This window comes from Pelophylax lessonae (assembly GCF_965119305.1).
Source record: "Pelophylax lessonae genome assembly, chromosome: 3".
NCBI lineage: Eukaryota > Metazoa > Chordata > Amphibia > Anura > Ranidae > Pelophylax > Pelophylax lessonae.
The window spans coordinates 409342276-409358270 of NC_138770.1; the positions used below are offsets into that span (position 1 = coordinate 409342276).

General features: G+C 41.7%; 1 protein-coding gene across 1 annotated transcript in view; it reads left to right on the forward strand.

The window, feature by feature from the left end:
* Positions 1-15478, forward strand: part of LOC309551262 (uncharacterized protein) — a gene marked incomplete at both ends in the record, with an annotated part of 31335 nt that extends 15857 nt beyond the window's left edge. The window contains 5 exons of the mRNA XM_082251787.1: positions 663-920; positions 3596-3687; positions 9267-9448; positions 14075-14244; positions 15303-15478. Coding sequence (XP_082107913.1) covers positions 663-920; positions 3596-3687; positions 9267-9448; positions 14075-14244; positions 15303-15478 — 878 coding nt within the window. The remainder of the gene's footprint in view (positions 1-662; positions 921-3595; positions 3688-9266; positions 9449-14074; positions 14245-15302) is intronic.
* Between the last annotated feature and the right edge of the window lie 517 nt (positions 15479-15995).

The following is a 15995-nucleotide window of genomic DNA, read 5'->3' on the forward strand; positions in this document are numbered from 1 at the left end:
CTGGATTTGGTTTTTCTCAATTCTTTGATATTATCTAAAATGAATTGTTCTGTCATTCTAGAACCATATAAATTGCACACCTTTTATGATTGATCTCATACCCATTTCACTTTTACTAAAAGCAGTACAGGACTGAGTTTTTGGTGTTGGCTATGTGCACTCATAGACCTTTTTAAGGATGAGAGCAAAGCTTAAACTGTAAATTTTGTTCTAATGTCCTCAATGGAAAATTGCCCAACTGAACCTAAAGAGGATACTACTACGTATGGGGAACAATATTCGATTTTCGTGTAGTGTATGCCACTTTCAACATCTTATTTTAGACCTTTCAAATGAATTTCTGAAGACACTTTTTTTTTTTTTTTTTCCCTTTGCACAGAACAATTTTATTTTTTTCCTGGTGTACCCAGCTTAACTGTTGGAGCCTCTAGTTCTGATCATGGCAGTTTAGATGCCGAATGAGTCGGTGTAGATCAAAATTGTATTCCTTAAATTTTCACTTTGAAGGGACATTGGCATTGCACTGCTCTAGCTTTAAATATTTTATTCTGCATCAAGATCAGGATTGTAAAAGAGTGCTATAGTACTACTCACTGCTAAATACAATAAAATATCTTTGCCTTGTACACAGATTTTACAAACTATTTTATATCTTTCATTAGGTCATGATGATCTGGAGCAGCTATATTGCCAGTACAGCAAAAAGCGGTTCCAGTGGCTGTTTTCCTATTGGCTGTTTGGACTTTCCAAGTCGTGTGCCAGGCAACTGCAAAGAATTTATCTGTGGTGGCAAAGGTTTGATAAAAAGAAAGTGTCCCGGTGGGGTTCTACAGATTGTGATGTCCAATATCTTGCTTCTCTTCATAATGTCACAATTGACTTCTGGAATGGGCAGCTGGCCAGTTGTGATGAGAATATAGGTAACTTGTAACTCCTATATGAAAAAAAACTTTGGCTTTGTCCTATGGAAGGCTTACAGTAGACACAATAGAATAGAAGTCTTAATACAATGAAGCTCCTAGCCTTTCTTGAATGTGCTAGGTGATAAGCAGACACTTGTGAGATACTCTAGTGTAACTGGTTTACATCTAATACAACCTCTTGTGAACTTTTATAAGCGCCTAGCAATGGTTTGAACACTTGTCAGTGTTTTGCTCTCTGTCCCAATAATCAGTCCTCTACTTCTATTACTTGTCTATACTTCTACTTCTATTAGACACACTCGTAAATATTTGATTTATTTTAACAAGCCTTAAGTAGTCTTGTGGCTCGTGATCTCCCAGACTTGTAATGAATTGGGGCCGGTCCTGGAAATCTCTTTGCTTCTCGCATAAGCTGTATTGGGTATAATATCTACAGTTGGTTATCCAAAATTACAATTTATAATGTATGTATATTTCCACATTTTAAAGCATTGTTGAAACTATTCATGGGGGGGGGGCACTTGCCTTGTATATTCACAAAAATAAACTGTACCCCCAGATTTTGGAATTGCTCAACATGAAAATCCATGTAATGTGACTCTTTGAAAATGTATTCTTTACAAAGTATATCTCTAATCTCTGGTAGGCAAACCCAACACTATATTAATCCAATGTGACAGCAGCAAATTCTCATGTTAAGTAGATTAAAAAAAAGAAAAAATGCAGGGGATATATAAAACTTGCTGTGATTTTTAATTTCTGATGTCCTTGGGGTTGCACTCTTTAACTCAGCAGCCCTTGTCTGGGAGCTGCAATATGAGCTATATCGTGGGCTAATGCTGTATATGCCAGAAAGTTAATTGGTAAATATGCTGACTCAAACATACTTTTGATCAGATAATGATGCAGCAATCATAATAGTCTGAAACCTTTTGGGTGAGTTATATTCAAAGCAGAAATTTTCTAAGATGGAAAGTTAACAATCAAGCTTCTTGCACATTAACTTCAGGGTGATGGGGTGCAAGAATTTGCAACAATCAAGCATTAAGGCAGTCAGTGAGGAGGTGATACTTGGTATTGTACAACCACATGCATTGCACGCAGCATCCGGGCGCTTGCAAAGCGACCCCATTTACCTTAAATAGGTTGCACTTGGCTGGTACTACAACCACTGATGGGGTATAATTCTGTCTGTTGCAGCTAAAGGGAGTGGTTGGGGTGCTAAAAGCATGGCTTAACTGAGGTTTTTAGTGCCCCCACATATGAATGAGCCCTGAATTGTACAGCAGATTAATGGAATTATGCAGTAGGGATAACCTGCTGATAGACTTGTCTACATAGCAATTTGCAATGTCTTAACTTTGCTAAACAAAACTGACCTCATCACCCTAAAATTGTCAATTTGATTTTTCAGACATGTAATCATTTTGCTGCTTTAAGTTTATTTTTACATTGTTGAACAAGATGCGTGACCACAACATGCATGATTTTCAAGGGTTGTTTATTTTTTCTTTTTGACAAAAAAAAAATTGTGTTTTAAATGGTAATTGGATAATCCAGATGTTGATCTTCTACCTGCTAAATGTTTTCAGTAGGGTCTGAAAACTTCTGATATTAGACAAATGTCCTCCCACTGCTTCGAAGACTGATAACTGAGCAATCGGCAGCCTTTGATTGCTCAGTTTTCAGTGGACAGAGCTGGTGACCTGCTCTGCCCCTAAGCTGTGGAGGGGGTGGGAGCAGATTGCGAAGAGGCTGAGCCAGCTGCAGACTAGACATCCGGGTGTATCTTTCCAGGGCCTAGACCAGCTGAATGTCAGCTGAAAGTGGGATGAAACTGGTCACAGGAGTGCAGAAAGAAATGTGATCCATAGATGAGGCCAAAAAAGCTTGACATGCGGCTTTTACCTTTTCATGTAAACTGAACAAAAGATGAAGCCATGTGCTTTAGACTTTCATTGCTCCTAAGATCCAAGGCTGTAGGGACCTGGTGACCGTTTTGACTTTGGTTTTGATCTGCATTCTGTCTAGTTTTATTAGCTACAAACAGGATGACTTTATATATGGACAGACTGCTCACGCCAACTAAAGGTGTTGGGGTTTTTAGATTGTTAAGCATTTTTATTTTGGATGGAGTATTAAAACCCACAGTCAAGGGTTCCCCCCCCCCCCCCCCCCCCATACGTCCTATTAAGTTTCCCTTCACATCACTCCCATAGGCTTAACTATAAAACCAGACAGTGACAGTAACTCCTTACCATGCTATCCAAAAAAGTGTACTTTTTTAGGTATACTTTTAAATTGTCTCGATTTGTGCATGCTTGAAGTGCTTTTATTTGCCAAAATTTTGCAACACCTCTGTAGACTTGGCATCTTTGTTAGGCATTATTCAGTTAGCACATGCTTTTGCAAGCAGATGCAGACTATGGTTCAGATTATTTAAATCCCAGTGTTTGCTCAGATCTAAACGGGTCAGTTCCCTGCAGCATTATGAGTGCCAAGCCTATGGCTTTTCTAATTGCTGTGGACGAGTCAGTCTCTGCACTCATAAGGAGCACCTTTACACAGTCAATGGAGATCAGGCAAACAGTCCTTTTTCACTACGTGCTGAAGAAAAATGGGCCTGCATCAATGATCATTTATGTATATATTTTTTTTTTTTTTTTGCCAAGGTATTCAAACTGTAGAGAACTACTTTTCCATGTGCAGATCCCTCTTGGCGTGGGTTTTGGGACGTAAATGGGGACGATTTAAACAAAAGAAGGTAGTAGACTTTTTTTTTTTTTTTTTTATTTTGTTTACCACTGCTCAACACCTATTTCACACTTGTCTATCTACTCATCTGATTGCTCTTCAGATAGCCCCCAGATAGGATGATGGATTCAAAACCCTCAGACACCTAAACGCTCCCTCAATCGATGGTATACTAAGAACCCAGAGAAGAGCATAGTGTAGTTCTTTGAAGCTAATAGAAAATATTGCACTTGCATTGTAGGATCCTCAGGTGAGCACCAACTCGGACAGCCTCGATGTTAAACAAGCACCACTGCTCATATGGAGCTGACGTGTGTTCCAAAACCCCCAAGTGACACCATCTGAAGAGCAATCTGATGGGTTTCATTGGAGTATAATGAAAAATAATTGAGGCATTTAATGATGGTTTGCAGTTAGTGAATGTACATTTAACTCACTGTGGTGGAGCACTTTAACAGGGAAAGGTCCCTTTTTATTACAAGGCATGGTGATTGGAGGATTCTTGAAGGACTTTTCACTTTACACATTTTTTTGCACTTATTTTTTGTGTTCCAAGTATTGCAACTGTATCATGTATATTTTGCCTGCTTAAGAGTAGTGCTGTACCTATTTTGATTTTTTTTTTTTTTTTTTGTTTGCTAAAAGTAGTGGTTTCACTTGAAGGGGCAGCTGCTTTGTTTGATTTACTCATCACTATTTTGAATATTTGGTGTCAAGCTTATTTTTTGAATTCTTTGTAGTACACTGACAATTCTACCTCATTGAAAATATCCTAGTGCTGGCATATACACTGCTCAAAAAAATTAAAGGAATACTTTGAAAACACATCAGATCTCAATGGGGAAAAATATCATGCTGGATATGGACTGGGTAATGTGTTAGGAACAAAAGGATGCCACATTGTTTGATGGAAATAAATTGTAAACCTACAGAGGGCTGAATTCAAAGACCCCCATGAAAATCAAAGTGAAAAAATGATGCAGCAGGCTAGTCAATTTTACTGAAATTTCATTGCAGCAACTCAAAATGGTACTCTAGTAGTTTGTATGGCCCCATGTGATTGTATGTACAGTTGTGGTTTTAAGTTTACATACCCTGGCAGAATTTGATTTCTTGGTATCTTTTCCGATAATATGAACGATCACAAACTTTTTTCACTCATGGTTAGTGTTTGGCTGAAGCCATTTATTAATCAACTGTTTACTCTTTTTAAATCATAATCACCAACTACCCAAATGACCCTGATCAAAATTTTACATAGCCTGGGGATTTTGGCCTGATAACATGCACACTAGTTGACACAAAGGGGTTTGAATGGCTATTAAAGGTAACCATCCTCACTGTGATCTGTTCGCTTGTAATTTGTGTGTAAGGTCAATGAGTTTCTGGACTCCTGACAGACCCTTGCATCTTTCATCTAGTGCTGCACTGACATTTCTGGATTTGGAGACATTGGAAGAGCAAAAGAATTGTCAATGGATCTGCAGGAAAAGGTAGTTGAACTGTATAAAACAGGAAATTGATATAAAGATTATCCGAGGAATTGAGAATGCCAATCAAGAAGTGGAAAATGAGGGGTTCTGTTGAAACCAAACCACGGTCAGGTAGACCAACTAAAATTTCAGCCACAACTGCCAGGAAAATGGTTCTGGATGCAAAGAAAAACCCACAAATAACTTCAGGTGAAATACAGGACTCTCTGAAAATATGTAGGGTGGCTGTTTCAAGATGCACATTGCTGTTTCAAGATGCACAATAAGGAGATACTTGAAGAAACCAATTACTACGCAAATGCCACAAAGTATCCCACTTGCAATACGCCAAACTGCACAGACAAGCCTCCTGGCACAGTCATTCGGAGTAATGAGACCAAAATTGAGCTTTTTGGCCACAACCATAAAACGCTACATTTGGAGAGGGGTCAAGGCCTACGAGGAAGGTACACCATTCCTAATGTGAAACATGGAGGTGGATCGCTGACGTGGCTGTGAGCTACAAAGGCACAGGAAATTTGGTCAGAATTGATGGCAGTATGAATGCAGTAGGCTATCAGAAAATACTGGAGGAAAATTTGCATTCATCAGCTCGAAGTTGCGCATGGGATGTATTTGGACATTCCAACATGACAATGTTCCTAAACACCAGGCCAAGTCTACCTGTCATTGGCTACAGCAGAATATGAAGGTTCTGGAATGGCAATCTGTCTCCTGACCTCAATATCATTGAGCCACTCTGGGAAGATTGAACGTGCAGTTCATGCAAGACAGCCCAAGAGTTTACAGAAACTGGAGGCTTTTTGCCAGGAAGAATGGGCAGCTTTACCATCTGAGAAGAGCCTCATCCACACATACCACAAGACTTCAAGCCTTCAAGCTGTCATTGATGTTAAAGGGGGCAATAGTAATAGTATTAAGAACTGGGTATGTAAACTCTTTTGATCAGGGTCATTTGGGTAGTTTCTGTTATGATTTTAAAGAGCAAACACAGTTTGATAATAAATGGCTTCAGCCAAACGCTAAATGGCTTCAGCCAAACACTAACCATGAGTGAAAAAAATGTAATTCAGATTCTCTGAAAAATGGCCAAGAACTCATAAATTCTGCCAGGGTATGTAAACTTTATGCCTTCTCACTTTGGGGCATGCTCCTAATGAGATGGCAGGTGGTGGTTCCGCCCAGATCTGGACCAGGGCATCACTGAGCTCCTGACAAGACTGAGGTGAAACCTGATGGCGTTGGATGGACTGAAACATAATGTCCCAGAGGTTCTATTGGATTTAAGTCAGGTGAGCATGAGGGCCATTCAGTGGTAGCTATTCCTTCATCTCAAGGAACTGGTTGCATACTCTCGCCACGTGGGGCAGGCCATTGTCGTGCACCAGGAGGAACCCGAGACCTACTGCACCAGCGTAGAATCTGACAATGGGTCCCAAGGATTTAATTCCAATACCTAATGTCAGTCAGGGTGTCATTGTCTAGCCTGTAGAGGTCTGTGCGTCTCTCCATGGATATGACCATCACTGACCCACCACCAAACCGGTCATGCTGAAAGATGGCGAAAGTTATGCTGCCTTTAACATGGCTTCTCCAGACCCCTTCACGTCCATTACATGTGCTCAGGGTGAACCTGCTCTCATCTGTGGAAAGCACAGGGCACCAGTGGCGGACCTGCCAATTCTGGTGAAGTCTTTCTGATTGTTTTGCCAGACATTCACACCAGTACTATACTGGAGGTCATTTTGTAGGGCTCTGGTAGTGCTTATCCTGTTCCTCCTTGCACAAAAGAGCAGATACTGATCCTGCTGATGGGGTTAAGGACCTATGGCCCTGTCCAACTCTCCTAGAGTAACTGCTTGTCTCCTGGAATCTCCTCAATGCTCTTGAGACTGTGCTGGGAGACACAGCAAATCTGGCAAGGACATGTATTGATGTGCCATTCTGGAGGAGTTGGACTGCCTGTGCGACCTCTATACACTCCAGGCATCGCATTATGCTACCAGTAGTGACACTGATCTTGGCCAAATGCAAAACTAGTGAAAAACAGTGTAGGAAAAAGTCAGTGGCCTTCTGTAAAATCATTCCTATTTTTGTAGGTTGTCCCATTGTTTCCCAATCAAGTTCACCTGTTAAATTAACCACTTCAATACAGGGCACTTTCACCCCCTTCCTGCCCAGGCCAATTTTCAGCTTTTAGCGCTGTTGCATTTTGAATGACAATTGCGCGGTCATGCAACACTGTATCTAAAACCAAATTGTTTTTTTTTTCCACAAATAGAGCTTTCTTTTGGTGGTATTTAATCACCAAGGTTTTTTTTTGCTAAACAAATAAAAAAACTTCAAACTTTTCGGGGTTTTTTTTTATTGGTTACATTTTTCCAGCACTGATGAGGGCACGGACAGGCTCCCTGAGCACTGATTGGCATCCCTGGTGGCCATGGGTGGGCAATCCCTGGTGGCTCTAGTGGCATCCCCCCAAGGGTCTGCACTGGTAATCAATGATCTGATTACCAGCCAGACACCCTGCAACCATCCCCCCCCCCCCCCACGTCAGGAGAGCCGCCAATCGGCTCTCCTCTACTCTACAGGCACAAACTGAGGAAAGCTGATCAACAGCACTTCTATTTACTATGTGACCAGCTGTGATTGGACACAGATGGTCACATGGTAAAGAGCCTACGTCAGACTCACCGGGATCGGAGATGCAGTGAGTGAACCACTGATCGCCGCTCTGTGTGCCTCCCCCCGGGGGCGCGCAGAGCGGCCTATCCTGCTAGATGTCATGACGCCCAGTCAGGATAGAGCAACCACTTTGCGGCCGTCATTTCATTATGACGGGCAGGAAGTGGTTAACACCAAAGCAGTTGAAACTAACAACCCTCTGTTAACAGACCAGATCAATATCCTAGGAGTTTATTTGACTTGATGCTATATTCTGAATAAAGTTTTCCTTTAATTTTTTTGGAGCTGTATGTATGTCAATTCTTGGAGCAAGTTCAAATAATAAAAATGTGAATAAACTCGGAAAACCCCCTCAGTCTCTGCGCTTAGAACAGGGTGCACACTCAATCACAATGCAGGCAATGAAAATCAATTAGGATGTGACTGCATGCCGACCAGTAAATCTCTGTAAAGCCACCATAATTTTTTTTTTTCCCCAGGATTTGGTCCCTGAGGAAAGCTTCTCATTGGCCAGTGTAATCATTGCCTGCATTGTTATGCTGCCCCCCATATTTTAACCATTGCCTGCATTGTTATGCTGCCCCCCCATATTTTAGCAACTGATAGCGCTGGTGGGAGAGCACTGCTTATGGCTTCAATGGGATTTGCTTATATTAAGCAGGATTTGCTCGGCAGAATTAAACTCGGGAAGATGCAGTATATTCATATGAAAGCAAAACCTAAATTGTTTGATACCCGGTGCTTAAACTAAATGTCGTCTGGTTAGGGCTTGGATGTACATACCTGTATAACCCCTATTGACTAGCCGTTTTTAAACTTCTGCTATGAGTGTGATACAGCAAGAATGCGTAATTAAAGTGGTTGGTTGAAAATCTCACACCTGAACAAAGCACATCCCTCTATACCAGGGGTGTCCAAAGTATGGCCCTCCAGCTGTTCAGGAACTACAAATTCCCATCATGCCTAGTTATGTCTGTGAATGTCAGAGATTTACAATGCCTCATGGGAATTGTAGTTCCTGGACAGCTGGAGGGCCATCATTTGGACACTCCTGCTCTATACTTCTTGTCTCCATCCAAAGCACTGAGTGATTTTGCTCTGATTCCTCATTCCTGTTATATGCATGTCACTGACAGCTTTTCTGACTCTTTTGGTGACAAGGGAGGAGAGATCAGCATAGTCTGTAATTTACAGCCACAGCTGTGCATGTTCCCTCTACTGTGAGGGAGGGCAAGGTAATGGCTGTGTATGTACAGTATGTTGTCATTTTGCTGGCAAGTAAAAGAGGCAGGGCAACATACTACACATGCCCTGTGTACTTGAAGCTTTTTTTTTGGGATGGGTAGTACAGAGGTTTACACAACTGTAAAGTTTTTTATTCATTTGATAACCTATGGAATTGTTTTTTTAGGTTTACAAAGATACATTGGAAGGTGTATACCGTTCTCTGAAATCTGAGATGAGGGTTTCATTAATAAGCCATGAACATTTTTGGACAACAGCTAAAGTTCAGATGTACAGAATCTGCAGTCTTGAAGAAATTGCTGGCAACTATGTAAACTGGAAGCTCATAGATTCACTACCATGCTACAGGTACAGCTCGGCTTTAGATTTCTTACTGACTCTTAAAAAGGCTGTTCAGCGATTGGCTGCCACTGGTGATTGCTGGTTTTCCAGCATGCCCATTCAAAAGCCAGACAGGCTGCTGTACACAGGGGCTGAATATCCATCAGATCGGTTTGTGTACCAGCCTTTAGCAGGTGCATTTGATACCCTTTGCTTACTGTTCTTGGTCTTCAATGTTGGTGCCAAGTCATTCAGCCAGCATAGGACAACTTGTGATAGAGGTAGTGCCTGACACTTTGGATTTGTTCATGATTTCTATTGAGTTACATTGATTTGCACAGGTCAGTGTAAGGGCACATATAAAACAATTGTGTGCCCTTTTTCCATCACAACACTAAGGTGGGTTCTGTAATGTAAAATTGCAAGCATTTTTATCCATGTCTGTGCCTTGCACTACTGCGGTGAGCAGAAATTATGTCATTTTGTGACATTTAAGTTAAAGCAAACCGTCTAATGCTGCACCAATGCAAGGCACTGCCACTACACAATGGGCACAAGCTGCACACCAGAACAGCATGTTTTAGCCTGGCATGAATGAACTCATGTATACCAGTGTCTAGAGCAGGGGTAGGCAGCCTTGAAGTGGATCTAACTGTACAACATGGGAGAGTCAAAGATCACTGGGAAATGTCTCCTCCCCACACCTGATTTAAACCTCGTTGTGCTAGCATGTTGTAATTGCATGCATTGCACGGCAATCATTGGTTTAAATCGGGTAGTGAGAGCACATCGCCTCTTCACCACCTGTCAAAAACTCAGATCACTTTTCAGAGGAGCAGCAGTGACTGCCGCACTTGTGAATGAGCCCTTAGTTGTATTCAACTGCACCCTTAGGACTTGTTAACACACAGTTGGGGGTAGGGATAGACATATTATTGGCAAGGCCGATATATCGGTGACCGATATGCTCTTTCCCCGATATATCGGTATCGGCTCCGGAACTGGCCAATATTGCTGTTATTTTTGTGACTTTATTCTACATCCTCCCTCGCCTTGGACAGCCTCGTCTGGAGTCGGGACTAGTCTCGCGGGAGTGTATTGCAGCCATACACCCAGCCACCCACATCCACAGGCACTGTGCCAGCCACCCACAGGCCTTGTGTCAGAAAGCCACCCACCACAGGGTGCCAGAAAGCCAGCCACCCACCACAGGGTGCCAGCAAGCTAGCCATTAAGCATTAAACAAATTAACATGTTCAGTACCAGATTTGAGTCAAATATCTTTATTTTTCAAAACTTTAAATGTACAAAATATCGACCGATACGTTGTGACCAAAATATCGGTATCGGCCCTGAAAAAACCATATTGGTCTAGCTCTAGGTTGGGGGGGGCGGTAGGAAAAGCTTGCTGCTGATTCAGTTTTACTACCCACTTTAGCTGCTGAGGCAGCAGCCAAAGGTGTACACATGCTGAAGGTAAAGCACCTGTTTTGATGAGTGCGGCCTGCAACTTGTGACCCATTCAAGTAACTGGGGCCACTCTGCAAGTGCCCCGCAACTGCATGCTTCCACAGGGTCCAAGGGGTTAAAACAGGTGGTGGGGAAAAAGCAACAACGCTGCCCACTTTAACCCTTTATCTGCTGTACTGCACTATGTTGCAGGGCATTTGCAGAGCAGCATCATTCACCTAAATGGGTCATGCTTGGCAGGTGTTACACCCACCTAGCATGACAGGTTGTTGAACTCTTGCTGTGACATGTGTACATTCCTGGCCACTGCAGCTAAAAGTGGTGTGGGTGGGGTAGTAAAAACATGTCTGAACGACAATGTAAACGAACCCTTATTCTGAGCCCCCTTTAAGGCTGCTTTCACACTGTGCTGCAGGTTACCTGCACTATGGGCACTGCGCATCTGTGACGTTCCTGGGTTAGACGGGTTTCCCATAGACTTCTATAATATCCTGCCGGCGTGGTGCACTTCCAAAAAAAAAAAACCTGCATGCAGAAAGTGCGCCAAACCCTCAGGATGTAATGGATGTCTATGGCTAAGCACAGGAAAGCTGCAGGTACAGTGGCTATAAAGTCTACACACCCCCTGTTAAAAATGTCAGGTGTCTGATCTAAAAAATATCACCATCTTTGTGACCTATAAACTGTACAACTCAGTTGAACAACAAACTGAAATCTTTTAGGTAGAGGGAAGTAAATATTTGACAGATTAGGAGTGTTTTTGCAGAGAAGAGTGGGCAAATTGTGAGGGCATCTCTTGTGCACAGCCCTCTTCAGATCACCCCACAGATTTTCAATCTGATGCAGGTGTGGGCTCTGGCTGGGCCATTCCAAAACTAATTCTTCTGGTGAAGCCATTCGATTTGGATGTGTGCATCCTCTTCATGCGCAGTTTTCTAGCAGAAGCCTGAAGGTTTTGTATATATATATATATATATTGACTGGTAATTGGAACTGTTCATAATCCCCCCTCCTACCTTGAGTAAGACCCCTGTTCCAGCTGAACAGCCCCAAAGCATGATGCTGCCACCAACATGCTTCACTGTAGGTATGGTGTTCTTTTGGTAATGTGCAGTGGTTTTGGGGCCAAACTTATCTTTTGGAATTATGGCCAAAATGTTAGACCTGTGTTTCACCAGACCAGAACACCTTTTCCCACATTGGGAGACTTCAGATGGGTTTTTGCAAAATGTATTGCAAAATGTAGCCGGGCTTAGATGTTTTGCTTAAGAAAAGGCTTCTATCTTGCCACTCTACCCCATAGCCCAGACATATGATTAATACGGGAGATTGTTGTCACATGTACTTGCCAGATATTCCTACAGCAACATTAAGGAGCTGCAGGCCTCTTGGCAGCCTCCCTGACCAGTTTTCTACTCGTCTTTCATAAATTTTGGAGGAATGTCCAGTTCTTGGGTAATGTCACTGTTGTACCATATTTTCTCCACTTGATGACGGTCTTCTCTGTTCCATGGTATATAGAATGCCTTGGAAAATCTTTTTGTACCCTTCTCCGGACTGATGCCTTGAACAATGAGATCCCTCTGATGCTTTGGAAGCTCTCTGCGGCCCATGACTTTTGCTGTAGGATGTGACTAAGAAAATGTCAGGCAAGACCTACTAGAACAGCTGAACTTTATTTGGGGTTAATCAGAGGCACTTTAAATGATGGTAGGTGTGTACTCCTATTTAACATGAGTTTGTGTAATTCCGAACACCGCTACATCCCCAGTTATAAGAGGGGTACACACTTATGCAACCACATTTTATTTTTTTTTTTATTTCCTCCCTCTAAAAGATTTCAGTTTTTTCAATTGAGTTGTACAGTTCATAGGTCACATTAAATGTCTAAAAATATCTGAAATTTTGTTTTTCACAGAAACCTGACATTTAACAGGGGTGTTGACTTTTTTGTTTTTATATCCACTTTACACTGCACCTGCGATGTGGGTAAAAACTGCAGTACATCAGTGTGAAAACAGCCCTATACCATTATGCTCAGTGTATTGCTGCATATTGACCTGAAGATCTCCTCCTCTGTCCTTCTGCTGGCACCACTCTGGAGACCGCTTGATGAGATAGAGGTGGAGTGCAGTTGGTATCACTCCACATGGGACAGGAGACATCTGCTTTTGCAGCTCTTGCTCTCTACTACATCTCCAACTTTACAAATAGTCTTTCTGCATTGCACTCTGGTCTGGGCTTACTGTCCCGCCATCCCAGAGCATCAAAAATCGACCAGTCACCTGGCTGCAATGTAAAAGTTGCTGACTCCTGGTCTAGAGTGTTTATAAGAATGTGCCTTCCATAATGTCAATTGCCTGTTCTGGGAATCTTGCTCAGATTTAATAGGGCTAACTGTATCAGAGGTTCTAAAATGATTATACAAGGATACAGGTGCCTGACAATGTAGATACAAAAAGTCTTAAGCCTGGTACACGTGTGTTTTTTTTTTTTTTTTTTTGTGTTGTTTTTTAACTTGCAAGGTGCCTTTTTTGAATTTGAGAATTGACTACACAGTTCCCTAGCACAGCCCTCTCCCTCCTTGCATTTTATAGCACTTTTTTTTTCTGCATTTTATAGCACTTTTTTTCTTGGGAGTTGTCAAATTACACCATGCTGGTCCAGCTCCTCTGCCCCTCCCTTTGCTTCCCTACATAACCTTCTTTTATGTAGCTGCTGCTGAGAGTGAAAAGCACTATATGTAATTTGAGTGGCAATCAAGTTTTCTGTCAGCAGTAGTCTTGGGGCTTTGATGCCTACACAAGGGAAGCTTTTACAGGTAAGTAATTTGCATAAAATACAGCTCATTTGAAAAAAACATTGTATATTCTAATGCTGATTAAATGTGCATTGGGACAGGCTATATTGGAATAATTTTGTTGAATGGTCTGGCAGAATTTCTTTAAGGTTATAGATGCACATTAATGTTTTATGCCTTTGACCATTCACTGGCTTGCTATCCAAACTACCTGCACCATAAGTAATTGATGGTGTGTTGTGTAGCATAGTTCTCTCACTTGGGTTTTTGAATCCTGTACTGGGAGCTTGACCCACATGGGTGGTGGGTTGATTTTGCCAGTGGCTGGCAGTTTAGATGGAATAATCAGTCACCTGTCTCTTGTTGTAATTGCCATCCACCAGATTGTTCGTGGCTACTGGAGAGATTTTCTACTTGGAACAAATCAAAGGCTTCCTGTTCAGAAAGCAACTTGTGAACAACTGGATCCTTCAAAAAGAGAATTTGTGGTTGACCAGCCTTTTACCAGAGAGCCTTTTCCAGCTATTGGAGTATGACACAAAGATTTATGAAGGTAATATATTGCAGCAAGTTGGGTTATATTGATGTAAATTTATCGACACCTTCTCATTTTGATGACCTGCTATAGAATATTGTATATTCTATTCTAATGCTGATGGCATTAGGGTACATCGTTAATAAATGGATCACTTTATTAAATATAGGTCTGGGCAAATTAAAAATGCAGTACATCTCTAATAAAAAAAAAAAAAAATGGGGTAATGTGCCATGTATTGCACTCAAATGCTGCAAGTATTCCTGTGGATTCTGGCAGAAATGCAGTTTGTGCCAGCCTTCCTATTTTGAGCAGTGGTCGTCAGCCCCTTTACTGAGCTCTCCTTTAGTCTTCTGGACTACAGAACCTCTACCTGCTCAACTCCATTAGGTAGGTGTTCTTTGGTCCAGAAGAACGCAGCAGGGCTGACACTACTTGGGAATTGTGGTGCAGTAGAGGCACAGGGAGTTGGTGCACACAGGATTTCAGCGTCATCAGAGGCACTTTAAGCCCAAAAATCCAAACTAGTGTGCTCCGAACTTCCCTTTTGAGTAGAAAATACAGTGCCTTTGCTGCACTGTATCCCCAAGCATTAACCCTGCCCTATTTATCCTTTTGGACTATAGAACCCCTCATTTTATATAGTTGAGTGAGGGATGTTTAGTGCCGAAAAGGAGAACTAGGATGGGCTGACAATGGCTGGCATTTTTGCGCAATTGATGTGACCATGCTGACCAATCGGAATCCATTTTGTTTTGTTTGTGAAGCCCTAATAGAAGTACAAGAGTAGTAGTTTCAAGTTCCCAGACTGCTGGAGCAGCTGCAGGGGTGCTGACAGCTTGGCAAGTACAACAGGGACCAGGGGGTGAGGAGGGTTTTGGTTTTCACGTTTACAAAAAATGTACAGGTGAGCCAACACTATGTTTAGTGTTATGAACATTCATATCTGTCAGACTAAAAGCTGTTGCTCAAGATTTGCTCAAACTTTCCAAGTTTTAACTAAATGTGTAGTATGTTGTCATTTTACTCAATTTTTACAACCTGCCGCCAAGTTAATTTTTTTTTTTTTCTTTCAGAGAGACTCCATGGAGATACAGTGGGGGCGCACTTAAGCAGATTAATCTGGCTCTATCTGCATTCTGGTCAGCAGATCTACATGGATGCCATGAAGGGTTTTGTTTATGAATGTGCTTATGCAAGTTATGTATACCAGATCTATGAAAGTGCCAGTATACCCTATGTGGGTTTTTAATAGGAAGCACTTTTACCTTTTTTACCATTTTTATTTCTTTTAGAAATTGCACTTTTAAGAGGTTTGCTTAGTAACCTTTTTACCTCCATATTTATAAATCTGTAAAATACATGAATTTTTTAAAATCCATTATAGGCACAAATTTATATCCCAATTACCTTTTTACAGTAACTTAAAGCTAAACCTAAAATCTAGCTGGTTCACACTATGAACTTCATCTGATTTTGCACAGGAACTGCACTGCATTCCTGTTGACGTGCAATGGGAGTCCATTCAGAATGGGCTCAGATTGGATCGCATGGTAGTTTTTGTACCATGTGATCCAGTGCCGGCAAACGCACTGCGTGTGCCATTAGCATTGCAATGACAGCCACTGCAGATTCTAAGGGAAGTGCCATTTCAATGCTGTGCAAGAAATGTTCACAGATCAGTTTCCTACACTGCATTAGTGTAAACCTAGCCATAGACTTTAAACTGTATACATCTAAAGGACACTGCAGAGCATTTAGGATTTCTT